At 44.8% G+C, this 21,815-nt stretch overlaps 1 protein-coding gene across 4 annotated transcripts in view; it reads right to left on the bottom strand.

Moving 5' to 3' along the window:
* The window catches only part of ARMC2 (armadillo repeat containing 2), a 502,181-nt gene that overhangs the window by 297,878 nt on the left and 182,488 nt on the right, over nt 1-21,815 (bottom strand). For 3 of the 4 annotated variants that reach the window (XM_063917083.1, XM_063917082.1, XM_063917081.1), the window contains one exon: nt 922-1,068. The exons of the other annotated variant lie outside the window; for it this stretch is intronic. In XM_063917083.1, the coding sequence (XP_063773153.1) occupies nt 922-939 (18 nt within the window). In that variant the 5' untranslated portion in view covers nt 940-1,068. The remainder of the gene's footprint in view (nt 1-921; nt 1,069-21,815) is intronic. 4 annotated transcript variants of the gene reach the window in all.

Here is a 21,815-nt window from a genome sequence, read left to right as displayed (position 1 = left end):
AAGAGAAAACTATATGGGAGACACAGATGTGGGGGGTGACCCTGTCGGCACCAATAATATCTGACTGGGTGGATATTGACATGATAATGTGATTCATATCAGAAAGAGCTATACCTATATGTATATGTATGTATAGTAAGTTTACATAGGTCTGTGGCACGATCACAGACGCAATAATATTTATGGAGGGAGTCATATTCATAGAATAGATTTCTCTCAGACCCCTCAGGATAGCAAACATTTTATTTTGCCCACTTACTACTCCCTGAGATCGACTCGAATAATATTTCCTGATCAGATCCACAAAATCAGCATTTAGTACCTGTTCATACACATTGGAACGTATTAACGTCACTAGGGACCCTGCTGTTCCTGACAAAAGGATATATGTATACATATTTTATATATATATATATATATATATATATATATATATATATATATATATATATTATATACAACTCCAAAAGCGGACAATGAGTGCCTCATTGTCCGCTTTTGGAGTTGTATGCATCATTTTGGATTATGGCACCGGGGCATGCTGTATTGAGTTGAATTGAGTGCCGGCTGAGTTGTATTTGTATATATATATATATATATATATATAACAAAACGATAACCAGTTGCGCTAAATGTATAGCCTTTTAGCATAAAAGTCCTTGGAGAAATTTTGGCAGCCAATCCCCAATAGCAGGTCCACTTGCCAGTCGAGAACCAGAAATTTAAAGATGAAATAGTAGATGTGAGGGGAGCGCTCAAATAACAGTCTCAATATATCTTCGGATTGAATATCCGCATTCGACAGAGGTTTCTAGAAAAAACCCTCTCACCAGAATACACCCAGACAGCAAATTCACTAATTAGTCCATTTCCTTTAAAACGGTAGAATTTATGAAAACTTTATGTATTAACAGTTCTTACATTTGTCTTGATATTCATGGGATAAGATCTTAATTGGACTTGCTGCCTACCCCAGCCGGGGGGAGCTCCTAAAAACAGCTTGTCCACCCACTATGTCTAAGACCTTCACCCAACGTGTTTCGTCTATACAGACTTCCTCAGGGGTGTCTTTAACAGAAAATAAAACCTTATTAACAAACCTTATAAAATGCATATGAAAATATAATATAAACAGAGATTTTATAGTAACATAATCTGGGTGTTGGTGTATACATATATAGGAAAGACATTTATTGACTTTTATGGCTTTTTGTAGATATCCTAAAATTATATAACAAATATCTCACTTCAACCATAATCTCTAATAAAATTCAAAAAAACTCCACATTAGAAATATTAGTATTAGAAATATTAGTAGTATTAGATAAATTAGAGAAGAAACGTTTTCCTCTCTCTATAAAATTAGACAATTTAAACCAGAAAACTTTCATAATGGATTTCATGTATAATCACATGGCCACAATACTGTCCTATAGCAAGAGGTCTTAACAGATATCTTTTCAACACTAGTCAGTTGTATCATTTATAGAGGATTCAATTTAAGCAATTTGAAACACTTACTTTCTACAGGTAAGAGCAATATGTGCTAGCAGATAATTTGTAAAAAATGGGGTACTCCCATGACGACACAATTCTGTGGGCATAAAATATTAACTAGAGAGAGGGGAAAGAGGAGAGTGACCATAAGACGGTCGTCCTCCAAAGAAGGCTTACTTTGTGGCGCACTCTTTTTTATCATGAAATTCGTAATTATTATAGAATTAAAACTTAACATTTATTGAAGATATTAAAATAATGTGGTCAAAATAAAATATAAACAGCACAAGTTGGTCAAAATAGACCTGTAGTGATTCAAAATCACTATATGCCTACACGTATGGTATATACGTGGTTAATGTTCACTATATAATACAAATAGATTCTCTAATAGAAATTTCTGAAACATAACCACGTGTCTACACATATGACAAATATACAGTCAATAATAATTTCATAATGCAAATAACCCATCCATAGGTTATTTCTAACACACCATAATGAAAAAATATAGAACAAAAGTGAAAATATTGGTTATATAATTATTCAGGTAACTATAAGCTATAAGGACAGGAATAGTATAACTTCAATCACTGAGTGCATGAGGGTCGCCAATTTCTTTCCTAATACATTGAGAGGATTAAACCACATATGGACATATGACCCCAATGTGCTCAAGAGACACACCTATATTCCTCTTGGTTTGTTCGTCAGCAGATTTAGTGTAACTAGATAAAGTGGTACCTCATATGTGTCAGCTCCCTGTTTAATGATAACCCATAGTTGTAATATATGGGGAAATTTCACCAACTGACCAGAGGGGTGAGGCAGCTTTAACGATATCTAGTACTTAAAAAAGCATATCTACATAATGGTGCTACTTCTCACATAGCCTGTCGATGTAACATACCAAAGAATGGAGCATGCGCTCACTGTTTCTTCAAATAAATCAAAACCTACGACAGTTACCAACACATCTGAGACATCAAAATCAGTGGATGTACATGAATTCATCACAATCCGTATCTAAATTTTTGAACACATATATCCCCATAATCGTATGCAATGGCAATCAATAAGCACACATATCCTTCGGTAATTAACAATTAACAAGGTGAAAGAAAAAAGGATAACATAGTTTATAAAATTCAATAATGTGACATGATAATATGCGCATACTATTCAAATTCATAAATGCATACACATGATAATAATCGTCCCATTAATTAAATACCTGTCAATGTGGCATGGTGTAATGAAAAGGAAAAAGCTTCCATTTTCAAAGCCTGTTTTCCTATATATCCCTCAATTGATCAGGCCAAAAGATACAATAAATTCGGGACCCCACCACAGCAGATTCTTGAGACAATGTGATATTGTATCTTATGTTAGACACAGTTGGAGAACTAACAACAATGTATCCTTATGTTGTATACCTAGTTTAGAGGCAACAGGCTGCTGATATACATAAAAGTAATTAGGAGAAAGTAAGCACGTCCCGACATTAATGGGCTAGTTCCCCTTTCTGCTGTCGTCCCATGTGCAGTTCTGCAGTGAATGAGATCGATGAGAGTTCGGGTCACGCCGATGCCGGGACAGAAGAAAGGAGCGCGAGTTGCTTCTGCTGTCCCCAAAAAGTACTCCCACTCCTCTGTTGTGCCGCCACAGTGATATATTCAAGACATTGTTTTAGAAGAATGTGTATGTGTGGTTTGATTAGCTTGTGTGTGAACAGTAACTTGCCTTTGAAGATTACACAGTCTGTACAAATTCTGTACTATAAGGATAGAATATGGAACATGGCTTTGGGGGCCTTTCTATGCGATTGCGTATGTCACCGTTTTTACCCATACCCCACGCTAATACGCAGGGCTTCACGAGCCAATGTATGCAGCGTCCGGGTTTGCGCATGCACGGCTAATACGCAACCGCACAGAAGCCACTCTGAATGGTGTCTGTATGTGTAGTGCGGGTTTGTAATATTTTCCAACTTCGACAGTCCACCCTTTGGAAGTCATCAATAACTGCCATAATTAATATGCAGAAAATATTTACATAATAATAATACATAGATACAGTGTTAGAGTATGCACCTTGAAGTGAGAGAAAAAGTCATAGGTGAGAAAATGTGTGGCCTATTGTGATAGGAAAAAGCGTGTATGTATGAGTAAATGCTTGAGGGGAATGTATCATCGTGCAGTGTAAGCTTCTAGGTTTTGTGAAGTATTCATTATATTCCTTCTCATCCCATATTAAGGGTCTGTACATGGTCCAACAAACTCCACCGAGCTATATGATAAATGGGGAGCACATTTATCTGATGATACATCGTGGGGATCCATATGTGTGAGCAATTATGTGTCCCTATTATCTAATGACTATGTGTGTTTCACTAACCTAGCCCTACAGAGATGAACAGAAGACATGTAACGGTACATACAACAATAAGATGAAATTTTTGGTGATTGATGAGTTGGGTTCCGGTTTGTGGATTTCCTTTTTCTGATGCTAGCCTTGGTGAAAGTGATACGCTGATCCTGGGGTCCTACCAACCCGTACTCTCCATCAGAACTCACTCCAGATCCTTGCTCCACCTCTCTGGGACCCTCACAAAAACAAGTTGTCCTTATTAAAACCAAAGTCACTAACAGAACCCGAAACGCAGTCTCTTGTAACCGATCCATTTCGTTAGGGGAAAGGAGGAAAATAAGGAGAAAAGAAAGGAAAAATGCAGGGGGAGGTGAAAAAAGAAAATGGTACGACAACCGTTCTAACTCTCGTTACTCTCCGTGCTCAGATGCCTTTCAACAGTCCTGCCTCTCAACTTTCCCGGAACAAGCACTCTAGTGATACGAGGTTCTCTTCCACCTGCTCTTTGTCACGAGTCTTCTCCGGGTCAGCGACCTTCTTGCAATGGGACGAGTGGACCCAAGTCTCTCTCTCGGCAACCTTCAATGCTGTTGTGCTGGTTAACAAAACTTGGTATGGTCCTTCCCACCTGTCTATGAGGCAACCTGAGCGTAAGAAATTTCGAATCATCACATAATCCCCAGGTTCAATGTCATGACAATTACTGTTTGGTAGGTCAGGAATCACCAGCTTTAGATTTCTTTGTTGATTTCTGAGCTGCTGGCTCATCCTAACCAAATATTGCACAGTCACTTCATTATTACATTTCAAATCATCCTGGGGGTCAATCATTACGTGAGGTTGTCGCCCAAAAAGAACTTCAAAGGGTGATAGGTTAAGTGGTGACCTGGGAGTGGTTCTGATGCTGTACAACACTAGTGGCAATGCCTCTGGCCACAACAATCCAGTTTCAACCATCACTTTGCTAAGCTTGTTCTTAATAGTGCTATTCATTCTCTCCACATTTGCGCTCGCCTGTGGCCGGTACAGAGTATGTAGCTTGCTATTAATACCCATCAGTTTGCACATGACCTGAAAGACTTCACCTGTAAAATGGGTACCCCTATCACTTTCAATTATTCTAGGGATACCATATCTACACACAAATTCCTGCACAATTTTCTTTGCAGTGAACGTAGCAGTATTTGTGGCAGTGGGGAATGCTTCTACCCAATTTGAAAATACATCTGTACACACTAAGACATATTTCAGATTCCGACAGGGTGGTAACTGTATGAAGTCTATTTGTATTACCTGGAAGGGTCCGTCCGTAGGAGGGATATGGGATGGTTCTGTCGGTATTGTCTTCCCAACATTCTTTCTCATGCAGGTAATACAAGCCATTGCCCTCCTACCTGCATGAGATGAGAACCCTGGTGCACTCCAGTATGCCCTGACCAGTTTGCACATACCTTCCTTGCCCAAGTGGGTCAGGCCGTGAGCTGCTTCCGCTAGGGCTGGAAGATATGCCTTTGGGGCCACTGGCTTACCGTGCCCATCTGTCCAGAGGCCCGAAGACACTCTTCCATATCCCTTCGCCTTCCAGACGGACTTCTCCTTCAGGGAACACAAATCTTGCATTTCAATGAGTTGTGTGCTTATTGTGTTAAATGTCATCAGTGGTGTGATGTTGGTTAGTGTGGCTGAACTTGCTGCGGCCTTGGCAGCTTCATCTTCCCGGCTGTTACCAAGTGACACTGGGTCTTGACTGTAAGTGTGGGCTTTGCGCTTGATAACAGCCACTCTGTCGGGGTCTTGTATTGCTGATAGCAATCTTTTGATGTGGGACGCATGCGCCACGGGTGTGCCAGCTGTTGTCATGAAATTTCTGAGGCACCATAGGGTCCCGAAATCATGTACCACTCCAAAGGCATACCTAGAATCTGTGTATATTTTAGCTGACTTACCCTTGGCCAGTACACACGCTCTGGTTAGGGCGACCAGAGTGCGGTAGGCCCAGGGGCTCAGCTTCTATGATACTTCTGTCATCTACAACTGCGTACCCAGTGCACAGGTCTCCCGAGTCCGTCTGTCTGTGACAACTACCGTCAGTGTAAAAAGTGAAATCTACGTCATCTAAGGGGTTGTCACTGATGTCAGGTCTTGCAGTGAAAGTTTGGTTGAGGTATTCCATACAGTCATGCGTGTCAGTGTCTGCACTAAATCCTCCTTCACCATCATTCTCATCCTCCACCCTTTGTGTCTATCCAGGCACACTTGGCAGATAAGTTGCAGAATTTAGTGTGCTGCATCTCTTTATGGTGATGTTTACAGGGGCAATTAGTGATAATTCCCACCTTGTAAACCGCGCAGATGAGACATATCTGGTTTGGGCAGAGTTCAGTAAGGCTGATACTGCATGAAGTGTATGGACGGTCAGGTTGTGTCCTAACACTACGTCTTTGCTCTTACTCACTAGCAAAGCTATCGCTGCAACACTTCGCAAGCATGTGGAGAGAGACCGTGCTACAGTGTCCAACTGCGCACTGTAGTATGCTACTGGTCTGCTGGCATCACCATGTTTCTGTGTTAAAACACCTGCCGCACACCCAGCACTCTCTGTACCGTACAATTCAAAGGGTTTCCCATAATCTGGCATACCTAATGCAGGTGCCTGTGATAGGCACTGTTTGAGTCTCTCAAATGCCAGTTTGGACTCATCTGTGTGCGAAATCCGATCTGGTTTGTTTGAAGAGACCATCTCTAGCAAAGGTAAAGCCAGTATGGAGAACCCTGGGATCCAGTTTCGGCAGTACCCACACATTCCTAGGAAAGTGCGGATCTGTTGCTGGGTTTGTGGCAGAGTCATGTTGCGAATCGCTTCTATCCTATCAGCAGTGAGGTGTCATTGTCCTTGTGTCAAGCAATGCCCCAAAACCTCACCCTTTTACTGCAGAACTGTAATTTATCCTTTGAAACCTTGTGTCCTGTCTGGGAGAGGTGAAGCAGCAGCTGCTTTGTATCTGCCAAGGACGTTTCAAATGAGTCAGAGCACAACAATAAGTCATCAACATACTGTATTAGCACTGAGCCATTTTCAGGTTGAAAGGATTGAAAACAGTCATGCAGTGCTTGGGAGAAGATACTTGGGCTGTCAATGAAGCCAGGTGTACTGTACTCCCCTGTAAGAGAAGGCGAAAAGGTACTGACTGTCGGGGTGGAGAGGGACAGAAAAGAAGGCAGAACAGAGATCAATGACAGTGAAGTATGAAGAGGTTGCGGGGATCTGCATCAAGATGACAGCTGGATTGGGCACTACGGGGAATTGACTCTCAACTATTTTGTTCACCCCTCTTAAATCCTGCACTAGCCGGTAACCCCTCCCCCCACTCTTTTTCACAGGGAAGATGGGACTATTGGCAGTGCTGGACGTCCTGACTAGGATGCCCTGTTGTAGCAAGCGCGCTATGACGGGGTACACTCCTAATTCCACCTCTGGCTTCAGAGGATACTGAGGGATTTTTGGAGCTATCCTACCATCTTTTACTTGTACTACTACTGGGGCTACATTCGCCATCAATCCAGTGTCTTGTCCATCTTTGGTCCAAAGGGAACCCGGTATTCGTGAGATCATTTCCTCTACCTTTGATGGACACTTGTCTATAACAGCAGAATGCGACATTAGCCTTTGAGGGGTGTCTAATATATCTTGCACTTCTTGAACGTGATTCTTAGGTATATCTAAGAAGACACCCTCAGGAGTACAATATATGACACACCGCATTTTACACAATAAATCTCTTCCAAGCAGGTTAGTTGGAGCCGATGCAGCTAGCAAAAAGGAATGCTTGGTCTGCAAAGGCCCTATCGTGATCTCTGCCGGTCTACTCAAAGGGTATTGTTGCACCGTTCCTGTTACTCCCATTGCCGAAATTGTTTTACCCGTGGTTTTTATACCTACCATTGAATTTAACACTGACCTGGCCGCCCCTGTATCTACAAGAAATGGTTGTATTGTTCCTGCTACTTTGACCAAGACCTCAGGTTCATTCCCAGGGCCAGCGATCAGCTTCACAGGCTGCAGACTACAGGTGTGGCCTAACCTCTATTGGGGCCGTGGACCCACCTTTTGGGCGTTGGCGGCTATGATATGTGAGGGGGATAACGGTAAGTCTTCGGGGGCTCGCCAGTCTTCCCGTGATGGGTACCTCCTTGTTTCCCCTCTATGCGGCTCGTACTCTTTCCTGTATGATCCCTGATCTCCTCTATGTGTATAATTACTTTGCTCGTGTTCTTGTCTAGGGGGTCTGAATTTTTGTGTGCTGTTACAATTTCTGGCATAATGCCCTTCCCTTTTACACAGATAACAAACTCTTGGCTTTGTCCATGTGTCAGGGGCCTGGGGTTTTGGTCGAGTTGGTGCTCCTTCCAGTGCTTGGTGTTATGATTCCCGTACTCCAGACCAGAGGAGATCGTATGGCTGAGGTCAGAGTACTGGGAAGATATGCTGGTTGTGGGAGCAGGAAAGCCTAGTAACCCCTGGCGCCCTAACTCCGTTGTCTCGCCCGTGTTATCAGAAATCCCCTGCGAGACTATGGTTGCTTGAGCCCATGGCAGCCGCGTTCGAAGGGCGGATTATGTCTGCCCAACCCCGATGCCCCCTCAGGTCTTAATGGGAGACAAAGGGAAATCCGAGACAGGGTGATAACAAGGGGCCCTCTGACTAAGCAACCAGGCCAGGGGTTACAAGCTAACTAACTAAATCAAAAGGTATGTGCGGACTAGCCGCCAGGGAAAAGGACAACCAAAGATCCACTGATCCGTTACTCCTATCCAGCACCGCTGGATACCAGAGTGGATCAGGGAGAGCGGAATCCTCCGCAAAAGCTCCAGGACACAAATATACTAAATAATAAACAGTAAGCGGACAAGCCGCAACACACGGCTGCGCCGTGACTCACAACACCACAGGATGTTAAAGGTGCTCAGTCAGACTCCAGGAAAAGATGACAAATCTCTGAGTACAGGACCACTGAGGACAGGAACAACCGGCTTGAGCAGGACTGGATACTTTCTGCAACTGACATAGGCAAACAGGAAGCTGCCGATACCGACTTTCAGAACTGGAGGACAGGCAGAATCCACTGGAACTCAGGGTAGGACACGGGATCAGACACAGGGACTGACACAGGAATCAACACAGGGACTGACACAGGAATCCACACAGGGACTGACACAGGAATCCACACAGGGACTGACACAGGAATCCACACAGGGACTGACAGGAACCAGCTCAAACTTAAAGCAGACTGCAAACCAAGGAATATCATCAGCATCTGCTAACTGCAGTGAGCCAGCATATATCAGAGAGGCCTAATTAATTATCTCTTGCAGCTGGCCTGCTGCACGACTAAGCTGACAAGATGCAATCAGCAGCCAGATGAGGCTGAACACATGGGAACAAGCTGCAATTGCACAGACTCACCAGCGGCAGCAGACAAGAGTAATCCAAAACAGAGCAATGGGAAATCCTGGCATGCAAGACAACTAAATAAACATAAAATAGGAATGAACCACTACCCGTGGTTCATAACAGTATCCCCTCCTTAAGGGTGAGCTCCGAGCACCCCATGACACCCACGGGGAAAATAAACAGAAGTATAACATGAAATACAGAACAAAACTGCAAAACAGGAATGAGCCACAGCCGTGGCTCATAACAGTACCCCCCCCTTGAGGAGGGGTCAAAAGACCCCAAAATTCAGACTATCCAGAACAAGGGATACAAAAAAAAAAAACCTGACACATTGGTCTAACAGACACGAAAACAGAAACAAGCTGCAACCACAGCTTGTAACAGTGCCCTCCCCTTGATGGTGGCCACTGGACACAAGACAAGGGAAAAAAAAATCTTTTTTTTTTTTTTTTTTTTTTCAAGGCAAGAGTCAAAAAATTATTTCTTTTTCTTCTTCTTCTTTTTACAAAGCTCTTTAGGTCTGACCAAGGTAATTCCCCAAACATTGTCTGAACTGATGGTACCACCCAGCAAGGCTGCGTTCAAATCAGAGACAGGTCTCTTACCCTTGGGAGCTGAACTTTCTGGTAAAGTACTATTATTAGAAGAAGTAGTCAGAAAAGCACATCCTGCAGTCACAACAACGGGCTGAGACTCCTGTGCCGAGTTTACAGTATTTTGTGGACTCTCAGCAGACAAGACGGGTGACTTAGAGGAACCTGAACCAATTTCTTTGGAACCATATCTTTTAATAATTGCATCACTGAATGCTGGGGGATCCTGAAGAATGGGATCTTCAGCTTTCATTAGGCTGGTCGCCCACTCAAAAGGCTCTCCTCTAAAAGAATAAATAAGATAGAGCACAAGGTTCTCTGGAGTGATGCCCAGAAATGGTCTAGACAACATAATAATGTAATAGTGTTTGTAAAGCGCCAGAAATTGGGCTAAGTCCCCATCAAAGATTATGGATGTTGAGATATCAGAGTCAGGATCTGTTTCCTTCTCATCTGACTGACTGGAGTGCTTTGCTAGGACCTGGTCACTATTGACCTTACTCGAGGCTGAGACTCTCTGAACCCCACCCGGGGCTGAGACTCTCTGAACCCCACCCGGGGCTGAGACTTTCTGAACCCCACCCGGGGCAGTGACTTTCTGAACCCCACCCGGGGCAGTGACTTTCTGAACCCCACCCGGGGCAGTGACTTTCTGAACCCCACCCGGGGCAGTGACTTTCTGAACCCCACCCGGGGCAGTGACTTTCTGAACCCCACCCGGGGCAGTGGCCTCCGGGAACCCCGCTGGGGCAGTGGCCTCCGGGAACCCCGCTGGGGCAGTGACCTCCGGGAACCCCGCTGGGGCAGTGGCCTCCAGGAACCCCGCTGGGGCAGTGGCCTCCGGGAACCCCGCTGGGGCCAGCACCTCGGATTCTTTTACTGGGACCGGGTCGTTGGCCTCCCTGACTGGGATCGGGCCATCGGCCTCCCTCTCTGAGTCGATAATAATCGAAAGTTCTCCCGGGACTATGACTTCCGGGACTTTTGCTGAAGCAATAACGTTCAGATCCTCCACTAATGCTATGCTTCTTAAGTTCTTTCCTGGGGAAGCGACTTCTAGACCCTTCTTTGGGGCTGCGTCTCTCGAGACCCCACTTGGGGATATTACTTCAAAGATCCCTTCTGGGGTTTTGCTTCTCGAGTTCCCTTCAAGAACTATGGTTTTAGATACCCTTTCTGAGGTTGCGCTCCTCAAGTCCCTACCTGGGGTAACAGCTTCTGAGACCCCTTCTGGTATGGAAACCTGAGCTACAATATTTGATGTCCCTCTATAAGCTTGGGCATCGGGTACCGCTCCAGCACTCTGGGCATCGGGTACCGCTCCAGCACTCTGGGCATCGGGTACCGCTCCAGCACTCTGGGCATCGGGTACCGCTCCAGCACTCTGGGCATCGGGTACCGCTCCAGCACTCTGGGCATCGGGCACCGCTCCAGCACTCTGGGCATCGGGCACCACTCCAGGACCCTGGGCTACGGGCACCACTCCAGGACCCTGGGCTACGGGCACCACTCCAGGACCCTGGGCTACGGGCACCACTCCAGGACCCTGGGCTACGGGCACCACTCCAGGACCCTGGGCTACGGGCACCACTCCAGGACCCTGGGCTACGGGCACCACTCCAGGGACTTGCAACTCCGCTTCCACAGGAACCTCAAGAGAGGAGAGAAACATTCTCTTTTGATTCCTGAATCTATAATGGGGCTCCCTTGCCCAAGGACCCCAATTATAGGACAGAGAGCTTTTTTGTGTGGGTTGTGTGACAAGTACCTCTGCCACAGTAGAGACAGGAGTAGGTCTTGTATCATGACTCAACTTGGCCAGAGGGCAAGACTCGTCACCACACTTTGGCTTGCGCAACTCACAGGTCTGCAGATAATGGCCTAAACCCCCACAATATAGGCATAAGTTTAAGTTTCTGCGACGCAGACGCTCCTCTTCTGAGAGCCTGGGCCGCAGAAAACTTTTAAACTTTTTCTCTTCAATTAAACCAGAGGATTCTCTTGTCACCATACTGTGAACAAGAGTCTCTTTAGAGATAGATGTACTCTCAACGACTTCTGGCAAAATAAGCAAGATTTTAGTCAGAAGGTTTTGCAGTTGCTTTAGGGATTGCTGCAAAACTTCTAGTCGCTCTGGTCTCAAAGCACTGAATACAGAGTTCAGGGCTGCGAGAGATGCCTGCAGGGCTTGCATAGTAGACATAGGAGGATTTAAAACTAGACAAGACAAGACAAGGCAAGACAAGGCAAGGCAAGACAAGGCAAGGCAAGGCAAGACAAGGCAAGGCAAAATTTTGCTAAACAAAACAAGACTTTTTTTTTTTTTTTTTTTTTTTTAAAACACCGGACTGGATTCTAAACACCGGACTGGATTCAATTCTAAACACCGGACTGGATTGGATTCTAAACACCGGACTGGATTGGATTCTAAACACCGGACTGGATTCTAGACTAGACACTGGACTGGGCCAAAAAAGAAAAAAAAAAGTTTTATTTCTTTTTTGTGGTATGGCTGATGATAATGTTATGATTCCCGTACTCCAGACCAGAGGAGATCGTATGGCTGAGGTCAGAGTACTGGGAAGATATGCTGGTTGTGGGAGCAGGAAAGCCTAGTAACCCCTGGCGCCCTAACTCCGTTGTCTCGCCCGTGTTATCAGAAATCCCCTGCGAGACTATGGTTGCTTGAGCCCATGGCAGCCGCGTTCGAAGGGCGGATTATGTCTGCCCAACCCCGATGCCCCCTCAGGTCTTAATGGGAGACAAAGGGAAATCCGAGACAGGGTGATAACAAGGGGCCCTCTGACTAAGCAACCAGGCCAGGGGTTACAAGCTAACTAACTAAATCAAAAGGTATGTGCGGACTAGCCGCCAGGGAAAAGGACAACCAAAGATCCACTGATCCGTTACTCCTATCCAGCACCGCTGGATACCAGAGTGGATCAGGGAGAGCGGAATCCTCCGCAAAAGCTCCAGGACACAAATATACTAAATAATAAACAGTAAGCGGACAAGCCGCAACACACGGCTGCGCCGTGACTCACAACACCACAGGATGTTAAAGGTGCTCAGTCAGACTCCAGGAAAAGATGACAAATCTCTGAGTACAGGACCACTGAGGACAGGAACAACCGGCTTGAGCAGGACTGGATACTTTCTGCAACTGACATAGGCAAACAGGAAGCTGCCGATACCGACTTTCAGAACTGGAGGACAGGCAGAATCCACTGGAACTCAGGGTAGGACACGGGATCAGACACAGGGACTGACACAGGAATCAACACAGGGACTGACACAGGAATCCACACAGGGACTGACACAGGAATCCACACAGGGACTGACACAGGAATCCACACAGGGACTGACAGGAACCAGCTCAAACTTAAAGCAGACTGCAAACCAAGGAATATCATCAGCATCTGCTAACTGCAGTGAGCCAGCATATATCAGAGAGGCCTAATTAATTATCTCTTGCAGCTGGCCTGCTGCACGACTAAGCTGACAAGATGCAATCAGCAGCCAGATGAGGCTGAACACATGGGAACAAGCTGCAATTGCACAGACTCACCAGCGGCAGCAGACAAGAGTAATCCAAAACAGAGCAATGGGAAATCCTGGCATGCAAGACAACTAAATAAACATAAAATAGGAATGAACCACTACCTGTGGTTCATAACAGTATCCCCTCCTTAAGGGTGAGCTCCGAGCACCCCATGACACCCACGGGGAAAATAAACAGAAGTATAACATGAAATACAGAACAAAACTGCAAAACAGGAATGAGCCACAGCCGTGGCTCATAACACTTGGATGCTCATCACCATCAACCGCTCCCATTGTGCCTCCCTGGTTTTCTGGCTATTACGGTCAAGTGCAGTCACCGTAATACCCCTCCAGTTTGGCAGAGAAGTTTGCACCCTGGTTTTCAGTGCCTCCTTCAATCCCTCCATTAATACAGAGACAGCTACTTCCCTGTGGTTGACATTGTCTCTAATATCCTCAACCCCAGTGAATTTAGCCATTTCCATCAAAGCTCTGTGGAAATATTCGGATGCCAGTTCATTCTCTTTCTGTCTTATGGAAAAAATCTTATTCCATCTAACTACGGCTGGGAAATACAAACCTAGTTGTATATTGATTTGCCTGACATTCTCCTGATTGTAAGCATCAGTGAGTGGCACTTCTGCATCTAGGTTGCAGTCTGTAATACATTTTGGGATGTCAATGTTAGAGGGGAGACTCGCTCGCAACACCGTCCGCCAATCTTTGTTTGTGGGTTCTTGGGAAAGTCCTAAATCTCTTATATATTTCTGGCATCCGACTAAATCCTTTCTGGGGTCAGGGAAGTCTGCCATAATTGACCTCAGCTCCATACGGGACCAGGGACAGTACATTGCAATGTTCCTGATTGGGGTCACCCCCTGAGTGTCAGTTCTCCCGTTAGGGACTGCAATCACCCTAACTGTATGCAACTTAACCACATCTTTCTTGTTTATCTCTACAATACGGGGAGTCACTGTTTCTGCATAATGGACGGTACCATACTTACCAGTCGCCACGATCTCATCTGCCCCCTCACTGGCTGATGTGGCCACTGCCCTTGGTGGTTGGGCAATGCCCACCCTTGTGTCGTGTATGGTGGCAGACAGGGCAAGGGCTGAGATCATGCTAAAACTACACAAGATCTGCTACAAGCACCTAATCAGATAGTTTTCAAAACGACATCATGGGCGCTGCCAAAAAAGCACCGTGTATATGCTTTAAAAATGCCAAAGAACGAAGAGAAAAGATTGGCTGCGCTTATAATGTAGTAAAAAAAACCTTTGTTAATGGAGAGCTGACAAACGTAATAATAATGAATAAAAGATTTTATTAAAATATTAGTATACCAATGGAATTATAAACACAATATTTTTAAAAAAAATTATGCATATAAGTGTGCTCTGAGCTGACCCTATGTATTGAGCAGCAAGTAACAATGTTCACACAATAGATTAGTAATTAGTAATAGCGTTAAAAATAACATAACATATGTGACATTCATATGGCTATTCACTGAAATTGTATCATTCACAAGAGTATTAAGACTGCACACTATCTAAAAGTACAGAGGCAGCATGTACTTTAGGATTCAGAAAAGTCCCGGCAGCAGGTGTTTTAATTGAGGAAGATAATGTAATTACCTCTCCTGGGCTGTTAATGCCGGGCGTCCCCGGTATCATCCACTATAGCCCTTTCTGTGAGTTAATAAGGAAGATAAATTTGAGCAAATTGCTCTGATGGGGGCTGTTCCCATATAATAAAAGGTATCTGTATATTAACCGGCTTTTTCCTGGGTTCTCCCGGGGGCTGGTAAAATCCTTTAAAATGCCCACTCATATGCAAGGAGGAGTATGCCGTCCAGTGCCGTTATTAATGCTGCTGACAGGATACCTGTAGGCGCCGTGCATCGGCGTAATCCAAACCTTCCAGGTGTGATGAAGCAAGTCCTCTTGCTGGAACCGGAGCGTCCGGAAGCGGTAGCCACCGCTAGCAGCAGAATGAAGGCGCTCAGTGAGAAGCGCTAGCCGGAGCAGTTCGTGACGGATACGTGCAGTGCCTGTATAGACGGGTCAGCAAACAGAGAAGTGATGGGAGGAGCCTATGAGATTATGCTAGGCTCAACCTCTACGTTGCTGTAATCTTGGGGAGAAGGTAAAACAGGGTACAAGGTACAAGCGTTAGTTTTAATACATTCGCTGCGCATTTCCCTGACCTCTACCTTTGTATCATTGGTGGTGACACTCTTCTCTCCATCAACATATGGTGGTGGTGGTGTTGTCGCATTCACGCTTCTGCCTGGTTTGGAACTTGCTGTGCGAGCAAGCTCCCTTTGCACATCCCCCTCTTGTTGCCACAAGTTTAAACAATCTGTATGCCTTACCCTTTGCTTTCTGGATTTGAGCAGGCATATTCTAATCCTTACATTGTGTAGTATCTCTGGATCAAAACTACCTATCCCAGGAAATGATGCTTTATCCCCCACAGTCATTCGTGTCCATTCATCACAAAAGGTCTCAGTGTGGGGACCATACTTCCCCCCACATTACCAACCGAGCTGACCCCCTGGGTCTCAATTCTGCTGTCTGAACCCTGACTGAGGAACGTCCCTGTGTTGTGCACTTGGCTCCCATTGTGGACCCTTTTAACACGGGAAAACTTCCTAAAATGCTCCAAACACAGTAGTCTAACGGTGGAAGTCCTCAAAGTTCTTCCACTAACTTCTTCTGCTCCGAGTACCACGGATCCGCCCTATTTAGCAGACACGCGTACTTCGGCCTATATCCCCTGGGCCTTTAGGAGTAACTTACCGTACCCAGTGAATATCTGCCTAAAAGACAATTTTTACACAACACGTATGATGACGAGATTTACGCACAAATATGCAAAACTTCGTATCACGTTGCGCCACGTATCGCTCAGACAACCGTGCGGTCCAATCGTACCGCTTCTAGACACTTGCTATCTATAAGTTGTAGGATCACTGGAGTCTTCACACTGTGCTCCAAAACAGCCGGAGTGTAATACCAAGAAAAAAAACCTTTAAAACAACAACTTCACAAAGCTTTATCACACTCCGTTGCACGTGTTCACCTAGACCGTGCTCACCAAGTTCACCGAGTTTCACCGAGTTCACCAAGTTCACCAAGCGGGGTTCAATACATTCACACCTTTTTCAGCCCACACTAACACTCTATAGTTCTCTGATCCGAAAAATATCCTTTCCAGTTAACTGATAGCTTTCCCCAGAGGTAACACACTTTATCAATGTTATTCTAATCTGCGTTTGAAACCGGATAGTTATGTGCTATTTGTAGATAAACATCTACTACTCCGCTTTAAATTGAACTATTGTGTGGTTTGTCCTTGGCGTTAGCGATCTTACGCAACTTGCGTAATTACGCAACCGCACGTGCCTTTTCACGCTTGTGCGCGCTCAAATACTTTGTCCGGGCCACGTGTACAAAAGTGCGCCCGCACTAAAACAAATCACACAGTATAAATGTGAGCGATATAAACTATTGTTGCTCACGAACACACCCCACAATTGCTCTGTTTAACCTAAAAGACTAGGCCAGAGCTGCGTTTTGTGTTCTTACAACTATATCATTAACACAGTTACTTCAAATGTATATAGCAACACAGATGTATCCGGTTTCACACAAACCTATAAATGACCGTTATAACCTATGGCAACAATATGTGGGATGGATGCAAAGTATGGGTACGCTGTGTGCGCCTTTACGCAAGGTTACATGTGCAAAAGAAAAAAACAAAAAACTTTTAAATGGCTTTTTTTCCCCTTTGTCCTTGCGGTTCACGCTAGCATCCCTAACCAATGCAGTACAGGCGCGGTTCAGCAGCACAAGATAGCTCAACACAATATAATAATGCTAATCCACCCTTTGCTGCTGGCAAGCGTCTGCAATGTTGTGCAAAAGCCGGGTATGAGATGAGCCGGACGATGCCCTCAACTGAGAAGTTCGATAGACTTCCTGGAAAGCAGCCACTAACCCCTATTGCACACTGTAACTGAAGCCGCTGCGGCCGCTGTAATAAATCCTTTACCTTCGTACTCTATCCCCAGTTAGCGTACACAGTCCCGTACTGTGCACGCACTTTGCGTGCACACGCCGGAATAGCTGTGCACCTTACACTCAGTGCATACACACAGACCGACACGCTGAGAGCACGAGGCAGCTCTAGCAATTACACTATACAAACGCTCAACAGAAACTGAATGCGACACCAGTATTTGATTGTATGTTGTGGTCCAAAGCAGCAACAAGTAATAATATATTTGTAAAAGGGGATTACAATAAGTTAAAATATAAATGGTACAACACAATACAATTCAATCACAGAGAGAGAGTCACACCCAATGATACATACGTTTGTTCGCCTGCGCAACCCGGATCCGGTCCTCTAGTCGATCTGGCAAGATGACCTTAGAGCAAGAGAGAGAGAGAGTGACCGGCCCAGGTGCAAGGTTTATATACCCTTGCCCAAAATACAATACAATGGGGTTGTATGCGCTCCACCGATTGGTTGGAGGGATGGTCGTTTACAGTACAGGAGAGGTCATTGGTCAGTTTGAAGAGATGGGCGATGCCTTGATCCAGGGGTGTGTACAGCTGGTCAGCTCTGGATTCCCACCGCATACCAAGTACATAATAAACACAAATATACCTTTAATCTGCCTTTGCGAATAACTATTCGCAATGACATGCGATCTTCTCCAAACCAACACCGGATTATTACTCATAATTATCCGAACATGTAGATACCATGCATGATGCTCTGATCAGTTACTGTCCCCTCGCATACTGTAAAGGTGTATAATTCCCTTGTTGTGCCTTGTAAATAAGTAAAAGTTGCATGAGGGGAAAGGGGAGACTATGTGTAATGTGTGTACTAAGTTTGGGAAATATGTAATGTGTGACAGATATTTCCATGTTCATTAGGTTACTTTGTTATGTTATCTCCAAGCAACATGATCCTACACATGAAATGACCAACCATTCTCAAGATACACACATATATATATATATATAATTCCAAGAGTTTTGACTATAAATGTTATACCTCTGATCTATAAATGTAAGTTGTCAGCTGTTAGTGATTTGTATCAGCAAGGCTTGTGTTCTTTGTATAGTATATTTGTCTCCTATTGTCCTGGTTTCTATTAAACAATGACAGTCTGGTTTTGGTTGTCTTCAGTATGCACTCTGAAACAATAAGGATAACTAGAGATATTTACTTTCCTCACAGATCAGGGTGCCTGTTTCATGATCACAAACCTTTGCGTAAACAAGACATGTCTTTATATATTCAAGACATTGTTTTAGAAGAATGTGTATGTGTGGTTTGATTAGCTTGTGTGTGAACAGTAACTTGCCTTTGAAGATTACACAGTCTGTGCAAATTCTGTACTATAAGGATAGAATATGGAACATGGCTTTGGGGGCCTTTCTATGCGATTGCGTATGTCACCGTATTTACCCATACGCCACGCTAATACGCAGGGCTTCACGAGCCAATGTATGCAGCGTCCGGGTTTGCGCACGCACGGCTAATACGCAACCGCACAGAAACCACTCTGAATGGTGTCTGTATGTGTAGTGCGGGTTTGTAATATTTTCCAACTTCGACAAACTATAAGAATGAGACAATATCAATTCCTTCATTCAACCCATTTGGAGCCAGTGTATCAAGCTCAAAAATCCAAAAGGATTCTCGTTTGGACAATTGCAAATCTCTACTGCCTCCTCTAGAATTTTCTTTAACTTGTTCTAGAATGGAAAATTTCAAACTACTAACATCTGAATTATGGAAATTTTCTAAATGTCTAGGCAGACTGTGGGTTTGAATTTTATTTTTTATATTTCTAAGGTGCTCTTGAATGCGAAGTTTTAGCATTATTTTTGTTTTCCCTATATATTGAAGATTGCATCCACAGGTTATACAATAAATTACATACTGAGAGTTGCAGTTTAACACCTCTTTATATTTCACTTTTTCCGACTTTCCATTATAATTCAATTTGGGACATATATCAAAATGTTTACAACAAATGCATTCTCTACAGATAAAACATCCTGATTTTTTCAAAGGTAGAAAGTTGTTTCCATTTATTTCTAATCTATCAGAGATCCCACTTTCAGGTCGAAGTTCACTGGGTGCTAAGATATTCTTAAGAATTTTTGCTTTTCTATACACTACTGTGGGTTTTTCCGGAAGTTGTGGTCCCAAAATGGGATCCTTTAAGAGAGTTCCCCAGTGTTTTTCCAAACTCTTCTTGATTTCCCTATTTTCTCTGACGTCCTAGTGGATGCTGGGTACTCCGTAAGGACCATGGGGTATAGACGGGCTCCGCAGGAGACTGGGCACTCTTAAAAGAAAGATTAGGTACTATATCTGGTGTGCACTGGCTCCTCCCTCTATGCCCCTCCTCCAGACCTCAGTTAGAATCTGTGCCCGGCCAGAGCTGGATGCACCCTAGGGGCTCTCCTGAGCTTCCTAGAAAAGATAGTATTTGTTAGGTTTTTTATTTTCAGTGAGATCTGCTGGCAACAGACTCACTGCTACGTGGGACTGAGGGAGAGAAGCGAACCTACCTGCTTGCAGCTAGCTTGGGCTTCTAAGGCTACTGGACACCATTAGCTCCAGAGGGATCGAACACAGGCCCAGTCCTCGGTCGTCCGGTCCCGGAGCCGCGCCGCCGTCCCCCTTGCAGAGCCAGAAGAACGAAGAGAAGTTGAACATCGGCGGCTGAAGACTCCGGTCTTCATTAAGGTAGCGCACAGCACTGCAGCTGTGCGCCATTGCTCCCTTAGCACACCACACACTCCGGTCACTGATGGGTGCAGGGCACTGGGGGGGGGGGGGGGCGCCCTGGGCAGCAATTAGATTACCTTACTTGGCGAAAAGCACATAATCCAGTCTGATAAACTGTATATGTGCATTAACCCCCGCCATTAAAGTACATAAAAGGACAGAAGCCCGCCGCTGAGGGGGCCGGGCCTTCTTCCTCAGCACACCGGCGCCATTTTCTCTTCACAGCTCAGCTGTAAGGAAGCTCCCCAGGCTCTCCCCTGCAGTATCCTGGTACACAAAGGGTAAAAAAGAGAGGGGGGGCACATAAATTTAGGCGCAAAACTGTGTATATAAGCTGCTATAGGGGAAAAATCACTTAGTATAGTGTACATCCCTGTATTATATAGCGCTGTGGTGTGTGCTGGCATACTCTCTCTCTCTCTGTCTCTCCAAAGGGCCTGGTGGGGGAACTGTCTTCAAATAGAGCATCCCCTGTGTGTGTGGTGTGTCGGTACGCGTGTGTCGACATGTCTGAGGTAAAAGGCTCCTCCAAGGAGGTGATAGAGCGGATATGTGTGTGGGAGGGTGTCTCCGTCGACAACGCCGACACCTGTTTGGATATGTGTAAGTGCTGAGGTAAAATTATTGCACAAAAGGTTAGGGAACAGAAAGGAAATCTACCCTGGTCTGTCCCTATGTCACAGAGTCCTTCAGAGTCTCTCTATGTTCACTATCCAAAATAACAAAGTATCGACACGGAGTTTAACTCCACTGTCGACTACGATAATGCAAAGTTACAGCCAAGAGGGCTAAAAGATATTCAATATATGATTATTGGAATAAAAGATGATTTGCATATCACTGATGACTCATCTGTCCCTGACACGAGAGTACACATGTTAAGGGGAAGAATGCTGAGGTAAATTTCCCTCCTCTCATGAGGAAAAAGAGCGGGAATCTCCAGACAAGAGACGGCAGCTTCCCACAAGAGAATTCTCAGGCTGTATCCTTTCCCCACTAGGGCCAGGATGTGTTGAGAATCTTCCCCTTGGGTGTCCTGTTTGCACTAGCTATTTTCAGGGATCCTGCAGATAGTGTGCACATTCTAGTATACTACCCAGACCGGCGATTGTGTCGGCATGGGTTTATAGCGCTGTGGCAGCATGGACAGGTACCTTATCAGCAGAGATTGAGACCCTAGTATGCATATAAATATTTTAAGATGCTGTCTTAAGTGATATATATATAATTATAAAGCATGCCCAAAGGGACATGAGTATACTGGGTCCTAGAGACAAAAGCTATGTCGATTTCTGCTTGACGTGTCCTGTAGAATATACATTGGACAGATGATGCCGACTTAAGAGGCATATGGAAGGCTGAGGATTGTGTGGAGAAAGGTTCTCGGGCCTGGTCTCCACAGCTATAGCTGGTAATTCTGATATTTTGCCTTATATTCCTGCACAGCCTAGGAAAGCATGACATTATTAAATGCAGCTTTTCGAATAAAGAAACAAGAAAGTCTGAGGTGCATCCTTTCTTGT

The sequence above is a fragment of the Pseudophryne corroboree genome, chromosome 4 (assembly GCF_028390025.1).
Source record: "Pseudophryne corroboree isolate aPseCor3 chromosome 4, aPseCor3.hap2, whole genome shotgun sequence".
NCBI classification, from domain to species: Eukaryota; Metazoa; Chordata; class Amphibia; order Anura; family Myobatrachidae; genus Pseudophryne; species Pseudophryne corroboree.
This window is presented reverse-complemented; position numbering and strand designations above follow the sequence as displayed.